General features: G+C 34.8%; 2 protein-coding genes across 2 annotated transcripts in view; one reads left to right on the forward strand and one right to left on the reverse strand.

Annotated features, from left to right (window-relative positions):
- Window positions 1-11,043, reverse strand: part of LOC136043439 (kinesin-like protein KIF20B) — an 82,915-nt gene that overhangs the window by 49,278 nt on the left and 22,594 nt on the right. The window lies entirely within an intron of this gene.
- On the forward strand, window positions 4,108-4,602 carry LOC136043438 (uncharacterized). Its single transcript, XM_065728355.1, has one exon. The coding sequence runs from the start codon at window positions 4,108-4,110 to the stop codon at window positions 4,600-4,602; it is 495 nt and encodes a 164-aa protein (XP_065584427.1).

Consider the following 11,043-nt stretch of genomic DNA (forward strand, 5'->3'; position numbering starts at 1 on the left):
GTAAGGAGCTACATTAAAACTTTAAACGAACATAAATTACTCCACATATGAAAGAGGCTGTTCCCTCCTCAATGCCTCGCTCTTTCTCTCCTCAAAGTTTGACTCTTTCTCTCAAATTTACTTTTTAAAACAGTAAAAAACTTTAACGTAAAGAGTGGGGCATGGAAGGGAACAGCCTCTTTTAGATTTGGAGTAATTTCTGTTAGTTTTAAGTTTTAATGTAGCTCCTTACTTTCAGTTAAAGAAAAAACTTGTTTTTATTTAATTTCTGAACGTTTTTGAATTAATGAATGATTTGATATTGGCTCTCCGCACATGAATACTTCAAACGAAATTTGCATATTAATTTTTTTGGATAAATGACTTTCTCTTAGTTTTGATTTGACGATTTTGATATAAAAAGGGGGGGGGGTGGAAGAGGAAGCCTAGTCGCCCTCCAATCTTTTGGTTGCTTAAAAAGGCAACTAGAACTTTTATTTTTTTATGAACGATTGTATTAGTAAAAAATATACGTAACTAACGAATTAACTTACGCAACGAGCTTTTATATTAAGTTTTAATGCTGCTCCTTACTTTCAGTTGAATTTTTTTTCATATTTATTTTTTCATTGTTTGAAAAAATGAAAATCCTCCCTTCAACCCTCTCTCCAACCAAGAAAAAAAAATATCCCCTTGAAAACGTCTGTACATTTCCCAATCACCATTACTCTACGTAAACACTGGTCAAAGTATGTAACTTGCAGCCCCTCCCCCGGGGACTTTGAGGGAGTAAGCCATCCTCAAAGAAATAGTTATTATGGTTTTCGACTATGCTGGACAAAATGGCTATCTCAAAATTTTGATCCGTTGACTTTGGGAATAAACTGAGCGTGGGAGGCGGCCTAGGTACCTTCCAATTTTTTGATCACTAAAAAGGGCACTAGAACTTTCAATTTCTGTTTGAATGAGCCTTTCGTGACATTCTAGGATTATTGGGTCGATACGATCACCCCTGTGGAAAAGAAAAAAACAAAACAACAAATAAACACGCATCCGTGATCCATCTTCTGGCAAAAAAATACGAAATTCCAAATTTTTGTAGATAGATGCTTGGAACTTCTACAGTAGGGGTCTCTGAACGCTGAATGCGATGGTGTGATTTTTGTTAAGATTTTATGACTTTTAGAAGGTTTTTCCCCCTATTGTCCAAAATAAGGCAAATTTTCTCAGGGTCATAACTTTTGATAGGTCACACTGAATTTGATGAAACTTATACATTTAAAATCATCATAAAAATCCAATTCTGTTGATGTATCTATTAGTATCAAAATTCAATTTTTTAGAGCTTCGTTTACCATTGAGCCGGGTCACTCCTTACTACAGTGCGTTACCACGAACTGTTGGAAAGTACATGTAAGTTCGTCACCATTTGTTTTACACATCCATGCTTTTCAGTCGACACATCTCGAAATAACCTCTTTTATGATTTTTTTTTATCCATGATAATATTAGTTTTGAATTATAATGATTTTCCTACTAATGTAACTGTGAAATAATTATATTAGCATAGAAACCGTTTCACTATTCTTCGACTCATCCAACATTATGTAAAGAGTAAAGATAAGGTTGAAACAACAACAATTTGGTGAAATCCATGCTATTCTTCCTTAAATTGGGTACAAAGGGCAGTATGGAGTCTCCCTAGCATAATAGTCAGAAAGAGCTTTAAAGGAATTTAAAGAAGATGGATGCCTCTGTAATTGTAGTTTTTGTTTTTCTTGAAGACTCACTGTGATTCCCGTTAGAGAATGGGATTAGAGAACGGACTGTTCGTTGGAAAAACTTTCAGTCCGCCACAGGAGCGAGAAGAAGGATAGCAAGATTTCCACCGGAATGCGGTCTTTACCGGTCCTACTCTACAACTGAAAGAACAACATATGCCGCACGCCTAATAATGTTAAAATTTATTTGGAGAGTATTACCATTACTGCAACTTTTTTTTTACCGTACTAATATTACCCTGTTTATCTATTTTTTTCTATTCTCGAAAGATTCATTTTATTTTGGTTTTATCAATTTATTTTTATGTATTATAATTTTTTCTGCGTTAAAGTTGGACCCTCGAAAATAGTAAAATAGTGCTCAATGATCCGTGGACTGCTGTGGATCATGGGTTTCCGACCCGTGGCTTAGATTATACAAGGTTATAGATTAGTTGAAAAAAAAAAATCATATATACGATGTGTTTAACTAATTCAAGTTAGTTCCAAGCTCTTAAAATTTATTGTCTTTATTTAGAAGTAAGGGCAAGGTGAGGTACGGTGAATTTTGCCTCCGGGGACGCCAATCCTAGGAAAGGCCCTGATAAAAACATTTGAAATTGTTGATCTGTAATGCTGGCCTAAGTAGCTCTGCGTATGTGCATGGTAATAAAATTTATAAATAATCTTCAAGACTACACTGGCCAAACACATGACAATACACATGACACATGACAAAATAAAAAATCGCAAAGAAGAGAGAAACTAGGACAATAACAGCCAGTGAAAAAAAGAAGAAAATTTATGCAAAAATTTTGGTTGAAACCTCCGCTCAACCGTCCTCAGTGCACAATAATAATTAAAATTTGGATACAAGTCCAAAGGACAATATGAAAACTAATCATCAAAATAAACACTTAAACTAAAATAAGGACCCTTTCAAAGCGGCGATGAAAGGGTAAGTGAATAAAAAATATGAAGCTTGTGTTCGCAGAAGGGAATGACAAATTGTGGACAACCATTTTCGTAATCGGGCAACCGGATAGCTATAAAAGGCTGCAAAGGCGTAGAGCAATCCCATCTTTATGGATTTTTTGTTTGTCATGATTATCCAAAGTTGTGTCAGAAATTATTTAAGAATTTATTTGACTACAATAAATCCAAGACCTTAGTATAGCACATTGTACTGCTTGGCAGAACAGGGCTGAGGGCTCAATCCCTGCCGCAGCAAGGTTGGATGACAATCTTGCTGCTTGTCCCTGTAAAAAAAAGAAAGAACTGGAATGTCGACTCAACTCCTCATGCTTCACCAATGGTTCTGGAAAACCCTTTCTTTTACAGATTAAGGATTAAATTAGTGTTTTTATACATATTTTTATAGATCACCGGGGTCGAGGGTTCGATCCCCATTGCAGCAAGGTTAGATGACAATCTTACTACTTATCCCATAAAAAAAAGACATAGGAACTGAAACGTCGACTCAAAGCCTTATGCTTCACCAACGGTTCTGGAAAGCCCTTTCTATTATAGATTTAGTTTAGAGACTAAATTCATTATTTTATAGATGTTTTTATTTAACGTGTTTTAACGAAAATATATCCGGTAATAAGAATCCCTGGAGGCTTTCAAGGAGGAAATTAAGGGGGTAGTGGAGTGTATCTTCAGTGACAAAATCCTCACGTTGGCGAATATTGAGTTTGAATTGATGACAGAATAGGTCATTGGGCGGTAGTTTTCCATTATTTTATTGTTATTGTTAGACTTTTCTTCGACATTTTTCTAGTTCACAAACATGAAACATGTTCTAATAAACTTTAGATGATTTTTTTTTGGGGGGTTGTCTCAAAGTTTTTTTTTTGTGCTTGTGTCTCAAAAATGGTAATTTTTTGTCTAAAGCTAAAATTACCGGAAACAATAGTGGTAAATTTCACCTGACAAAACTTGGATATCGGTAATTTTTCATGTATTATATTATAGTTATTTATTATATAAGTAAAGTATTCATCGCCACCACTATTTCGCTGAATTTTACGAGTTTTATGGGGTTGTAAATGATGTTATATATTTACCTTTGCACTAAAGTGAAATTTTCTGTCAAAAGCTTACAAGGCTGAAACGTTAATCACCTTAACTTTCCGTTTAATCTTAATTTTCCCTTTAATTTCAAGGGTAAAAGTGCCGCTATTCTAATTTCTCCTTAATTTGAATTAAATAGTAAATGAACGTTAAATTACAAAGAAAGTCTGTGTAAAACATTTTCCATTGGATTGTTCTTAACTGATAAATTTAATCAGATTTACAAAAAAACAATTAAACAGCTATATTGCATAACAATCAATTAAACAAATTGCAATTATACTTATAATTTATGCAATTATATTATATTGCCAAAACCAAGGTTATGCGGGTGTCTAGAGACCCTACTCCAAGAAACGTGCAGCTAACAATAAAAGGAGAGCCAGTAGAAGATGTTGACTCCTTCGTCTACCTAGGGAGCCTCCTAACTTCTGATAACGACTGCTCGAAATCGATCAAACGAAGACTTGGCCTGGCAGGCGCCAGCTTCAAGAACCTCTTCTGGCCAATCTGGAAAAACAAGACTCTGTCAACTTCTCTGAAGGTGCGACTCTTCAACTCTCTCATAATCCCAATTGCTTTATGCTCAAGCGAAACCTGGTCAATAAAGGCTGATGATGAGCGAAGAATCTCCGCATTTGAAACTAAATGCCTTAGACGCATTGCAGGGATCACCTACATTGACCGAGTCTCAAATAAAGACCTCAGAAAACTACTCCGTTCTCCCCGCACCATCTTGGACCAGGTAAGAAGCCAGGAACTCCGCTGGCTTGGCCATACCCAGTGAATTGCGGCCAACCAGCTTCCAAAAATCACATTAGAAGGACGGGTTTACGGCCCGCGCCCCAGAGGCTGACCTTGTAAGAGATGGACCGACAACTTCCCGGCCAATAACCTCCCCCAGCTGCTTCGTCTAGCGCCAGATAGATCGAACTACCGTTGCCACATTCATCGTTTGTTCAGAAGAGAAGAAGCCCCAATACAGCCACAAAGGCCGGACGGGACTTAAGTCAAGTAAGTCAAGTCAATTATATTTATTCCAAAAAATTGGAAAAAATAAGCTATTCAAATTTTTTGGGAAAAGAAGTATTTGGTAATAGTTAGTGCAAATAAGAATAATGTTTGCAAAAAATCAGCTGAAATATATGTCACCCAGCAGCTTAAGGAGATGCAGCTCTCCTTTGAAGGTTTACTCGTCTTGTGGAATAAACAGATTGTCAGTGTGTATATTTCTACGAGCGACCAGTCAGGTATTGTTCTTTGCATTTAGCTGTAATCTCAATAGAAATTCAAAGAAATTTTTTTGTGAGAAATTCGCCAATGAGTAAAATTCCAAGGTATAAATTCTCCCTGCGGAAAGTTCAACTCCTCCCAGCCGATTAACTACAGTAATATTCTTTAATTTTAAGAAAATTCGGAAAGTTCTCTTTGAAGATAATTCCATCCTCGGAGAATTCCCCTCTCCCAAGCAGATATCCCCCTTACGGAAAACTATTCCGCCGAAAATTACCCATCTTGGAAAAATTTTATTCTTTCATAATTTCATACTTTTTCATGTTTTCAGGGATAATGGCTATAAAATACTTACGGACTCGGAAGTCTTGGAAGAGATCTCTTTGTTCTCGTCACTTGTGAAACCAATAGAAGATTCAAAATCCAAGTCTCAGTTAGCGGGTGAGTTTAACAATTCGTTATCCAGGTATCCAGAGTGCCCTAATTTTAATTAGTTCTCTAAATCAGAGAAGAAACATAGACTTGCAAAAATTTCTGAATCCTGTAGGTCTATGTAGTGCGTTTAAAAAATATTCAAATTCTTGGGTCAGAGAAGATGGAAGTTGATTGTTTGATATGGCTAAGTGGAAACTGACGCAAGTACATACAAAGGAGGAAGGGGAGAGGAACAAACGTATAGAATTTTGTTTCCTAGAGAATTTTTTTTCTTTTCCTGGTTTGTTAAAAAAGAAACTTGTAAGTATTATCTGACACCAAGATGGACCACCTCCATAATTTTCGACGGAAAAAAGTAAAAAGGATGTGGAACTAGATTTTACAAGGAAGTTATCTATTCTTGTTAAGAAGCAGTTTCGACCCGAATATTCGGGGAAGAGAATTCTTATTTGACATATGATCGCACATTTGGACGAAAAGCTTTAAAACAGTGGAACTTTGCTCAATAAAAACGAAAGCCATTGTGACTCATATTTATCTGCAGGACTGCCCGTTTGTGTTCAAGACGTCAAGGATTGATCCACAGGTTTGTCCGATAGCTGCTGCAGCAAGTATTTCCATCAAACCTGTGCGCTCAATTATTCTCAGTAATTATTAGCCATTTTTCTATGAAGTGCAGACTTTTTAACTGCAGACTAAAGCCAGGTTACAAAAGCCAACAAACTACAACTAGCAAGACTGAACGCAATCAACCAGACGATAAGCGAGCATATTGTAAACTAGAAACACTTTCTTTGTATCCGAATTTGGAGAGGACTAACAATGCATGGCCATCCTATCCCCCATCCCTGAGTGCGCTAGATTACATTTTCTGGGGCTCCTTAAAGGAAATATTGTATGGGGAAAACCCAGACACAATTGATAACCTGAGATAAACCGTCAAGAAAGTAATCCGAATGACATGTTGGGAGTGTTGTGAACAACTTCAGTGGCCGAATGACAAATGTCATCCAGTAGCGAGGCGCCTGGATCAAACCTGTGATTGATTACTGATTGTAGTGACTAAACATTTACCAATTTAAGAACAATTTTGAAATGATCCGTCAAAATTGTCTGCTAATGTTGGACAATAAAACACAAATCTTTATCTTTGTGAAATCAAATAAAATCCATAAAATCCAGCAAACCACAATAAAATGTTTGCTTCTGTTAATCTTTTTTTACAAAAAAAAAATCATTTTTTATGGGCTCCACTCTGTAAAAATTTAAAAGTTGTGAATTCTATATGTAATGGAAAAGCGTCCATATACAGTTATAATGTTTTTTGGGAGTAAAGGTTGCCAATCTTAACACACAAAAATAGCAGAAATCATGCTTAAAAAAAAAATAATATATATATATATAAAAAACTACTTCCATGAAGATGTAATGGTTTGACCTATGGACAGAAAGGGCAGAGTTCATTAATTTCTTTGTTAATTTGTTTTTACAGTTAAAAATGGCGATGCTGGCGAAAATGACAGCTCTTAAGTCGATCTTCCGTTATCTAAGGTCGTAATATCGTTTTCACCAGATGAGATTTGGTATTTATTACTTCCAATATTTCTAGTAATCCTCTGCCTTTACTGTTCTTTGGATTCAAGTGATGTGCAAGATCCTTCATGGCCTGGATTTTCCACTCTTCTCAATTTTTCTGATCTGCATTCAATTCACGTCTTTTTATTGATTAAGCCTTTCAATTAGTGGCCGAATAGTGACTACCGTTATTCAAATGGTATTCAATAACCTGAAATTCTAAAAATTCTCTAAACTTTCCCCCTTGACTCACTCGAAACTCTATGCTGCATTCTTGTGCTCTGCTGAACTGATTGCTAGGTCCCTGACTTTGCCGAAAGGAACTCTATTAAAATTTATTAATTTGTGATGACGATCACTTGCAAAACACCACCGTCTGCCTTCACTGTTGTTTCTGATGCAATCTTCAAGACTCTCCCTAAAAACTCCCTTTATACTGAGCTCTTTTCCTCTGCTGAACTGATGTTATGATCTGCTTAAATCTGGCTCTGATCTAAAAACCTGATAATATTGATCAGAAAGATCCTTCATGGCCTGGATTTCCCAGTCTTCTCATTGTTCTTGATCAGACTGTCAATTAACATACTTTTACTGACTAACGTCTTTCAACTAGTGGCCGAACTGTGACTCCCGTTATTCAAATGACATGAAGTGACCAAATATTTTAAAGGAAAATTTCACCTTTTCAGCAGAAGAGAACTCTGTTGCCTGACTTTTTTGAAGTTAGATGACGTCAACATTAGTACCCGTCTCGTTTTTAACTTTGCTTTTTTTTTCTTTTTTTTTTCAACGATATTCAAAATGCACTCTGATTGTTTGATGTGTTTGTATGGAAACATACACAAGCATATCTCTTAAAAAGAATAATGAAAATTGATGTATTCAATTATTTATGAAAAGACCTTCATTGACAGCTATGAAAGTTTTGAGAGCACTAGACACCAAGTTTAAAAAAAAGGATAAAAAATTAAAGATAAGGTAGAAACTTAAGCTACTAAAGAGCTTAAGAAGCCGCAGATTCCTTTTTAAGTTGCAGTTCTATTTTGGAATCAAGAGTTTTTTGGTGTTTGAATTTTTACCAATGAAAAGTGTTGTTGGATTTAATGCTTATGTTGACTAATTTATTATCCGTGTCTAAAGTGGCACCACTGACAAAAATGTGACCCTCATCTAAAAACTTGACAGTTTTAAAAAAAAGGAAAAAATCTTAGACAAGTGTGGTTTTCAGATATAAAATGACAAGATGATCCGGAGGGACAGAAAACGTTTAATTTTAATTTCTTTGGTACCGTAAGATTTCGAAAGAAACAGTACAAACATCAAAAACAGGTTTTTGATCTTTGAATTTTTACGAATGATAAGCGGTTCGGGTTTAAATAATCTTGTTGACTTACTTATTTGTCCAAAGTGGCAACACTGACGAAAATGTGGTCATCATCAATAAAACCTGATAATTAGGAAAAAAAAAGTCAGAAAACCGCGGTTATCAGGTATAAATTGACCTAAGATGATCCGAGGGGGGACTAAAATGTTTTATTTTAATTTTTTTGGTACTTTCAGTCTTCAAAATGTACTATATAAACATCAAAAATAGATTTTGATGTTTGAATTTCTACGAATGAAAGACGTTTTTGGATTTAAATAATTATATTGGTCTATTTAATTTCGTGGTTCAAAGCAGCAACACTAAAAAAAAAATATGGCTCTCCTCCAAAAACTTGATAATTTTGATCAGAAAGATCTTTCATGGCGTGGAATTTCCCAGTCTTTTCAATCCTCCGAATCAGACTGTCCGTTAACCTTTTTTTTGTCCTGTTTGGTGTTTCAGTCGGTTTGTCCTCAACTTACTAATACGAGACCCAGAGATCAAACACGTCTTTAGTAACAAACTTCGTTGCCGATTCAAGGAACCTAGTTGTCAAGAAACGGCGTTAATCCGATACAGTTCATTAACATCTTTCGATTGGATAAGTTAGAAACACATAGCCCCCAACAGCTCATGAAGGCACGGCTTACCTTTAAGATGTAGTTGTCTCAGGAATTAATATATCTTTAGATTTTGAATTTTTGTGATCAAAAAGTTTGTCTAATTGAACGTATTATTTTTATTTATTTTTACGATTAAACATGGCAACACTGACGAAAATGTGATACTGCCGTGATACCCTCATAATTTTGAGATAAACAAAAGAGAAATTCGGAAAAACTGCGGTTTTCAGGTAGTAATATACCTTATATGGGTCAATAGTTGGTTAAAAATCGATTGGATGTTCAAATTTGGAGATCTGTTACTAAAATGAAGGGCATTCAATTTTGAATTCCCTTGTTTAGAAAGACCAGAAAAGTTTAATCTTTATCTACCTCACTAATAGAAAGTTTTTTTCTCTAGTCCAATTAATAACTAAATACTAAATTCTCAAGAACCTCGAGAATAGAGGTTTTTATTTTTCTCTAGTCCACTTAATAACTAAACACTAAATTCTCAAGAACATCGTGAATAGAGGTTTTTATTTTTCTCTAGTCCAGTTAATAACTAAATACTAAACTCTCAAGAACTTCGGGAATAGAGGATTTTATTTTTCTCTAGTCCAATTAATAAATAAACAATAAATTCTTAAGAACCTCGTGAATAAAGATTTTTATTTTTCTCTAGCCCGGTTAATAACTAAACACTAAATTCCAAGAACATCATGAATAGAGGTTTTTATTTTTCTCTTGTCCAGTTAATAACTAAACACTGAATTCTTAAGAACCTCGTGGTTACTTTTTATTTTTCTCTAGTCCAGTTAATAGCTAAACTCTAAATTCTTAAGAACCTTGTGAATAGAGGTTTTTATTTTTCTCCCGTTCACTAAGTAACAAAAATGGTTTTCCTTTCTAGTTCCATTAATAGCTAAACGCCAAATCCCTCAAAACTCCATAGATATATCCCAGAGATCCCGGGATAGTGGAAGCGTAACCTTGACAACCGATTGGATGTCTACAGTTTGGATTTCAGTGGTTGATATTTACAATGATCAGAGTTACGATGTGTTGGCAATGAAGAAAGGTAAACAAGAAAGAGTGCTCACAGCCCCTCTGAAATTGGCAGAAGAAGGGAAAGGGTGTTTCTTCATCAAGAACATGCAAGAAATACTTGTACGTAGTGCTGATGAGGCGTACCAAGTTATTCAGGTAGGATACGATTTATTGCGCTAAATGAAGCATCTTAAAGAGCCTGACATTGCCTTTTGTGACTAATCAAGATCTCGCCCTGGGCACAAGAGAGGCAAACACTGCCACTAGTTTTATTATTATTTGCTACCAATTTAGCATATTACGAAAATATAATTATATAGTAATTATATTAATTATACTATATAGTAATTTCCAGGAAAAATTGAAAAAAAACCCACAAATATAAATAGGCCATGTCAAACGATAAAACTAAAGAATATATGTAACGTAAGTTGAAAAAACTAAAGAAGAGGAAGGGTAAAAATCAGATGAAAATCGGCAAATTGGATTTATTTTTGTTCTTTTTTAAATCCTCTTAGTTCTTCTGAGAGTTCCTTTTAAAAAGAAAGTAAAAACACAAAAGAGGAAAGATGTTTTTTTTAGTTCGTCATTATTTTATTTATTTATTTATTTCCCTCAAAATCTTAAAATATTTAAAATATAGATATGATTGAGCATGGAAGTTTTTGAGTGAGTTTGATTCTTTGTGGCTTCTTTGTTTTTTTATTTGAATTATGTTTGGTCATGGTGGCTTTTAGTCATATAATTGAGACATTCCGTTCACATATCACAAAAAACAGCAAATTTTGAAAAACGATTGTGCAAATTCAGGCAATGAAAGAGGAACATTCACCAAAATATAATAATCACACTTGGAGAAGCTCTTGAAAAACAAGTAAAATTTTTCACACCTCCATCCTTTCCAATTCTTCCATTCAATATAAGAAAAATTTTCATTACCACAAAAGTCTGAAATGTTACGACCCCC

This window comes from Artemia franciscana, unplaced genomic scaffold, assembly GCF_032884065.1.
Source record: "Artemia franciscana unplaced genomic scaffold, ASM3288406v1 Scaffold_601, whole genome shotgun sequence".
Lineage (NCBI taxonomy): Eukaryota > Metazoa > Arthropoda > Branchiopoda > Anostraca > Artemiidae > Artemia > Artemia franciscana.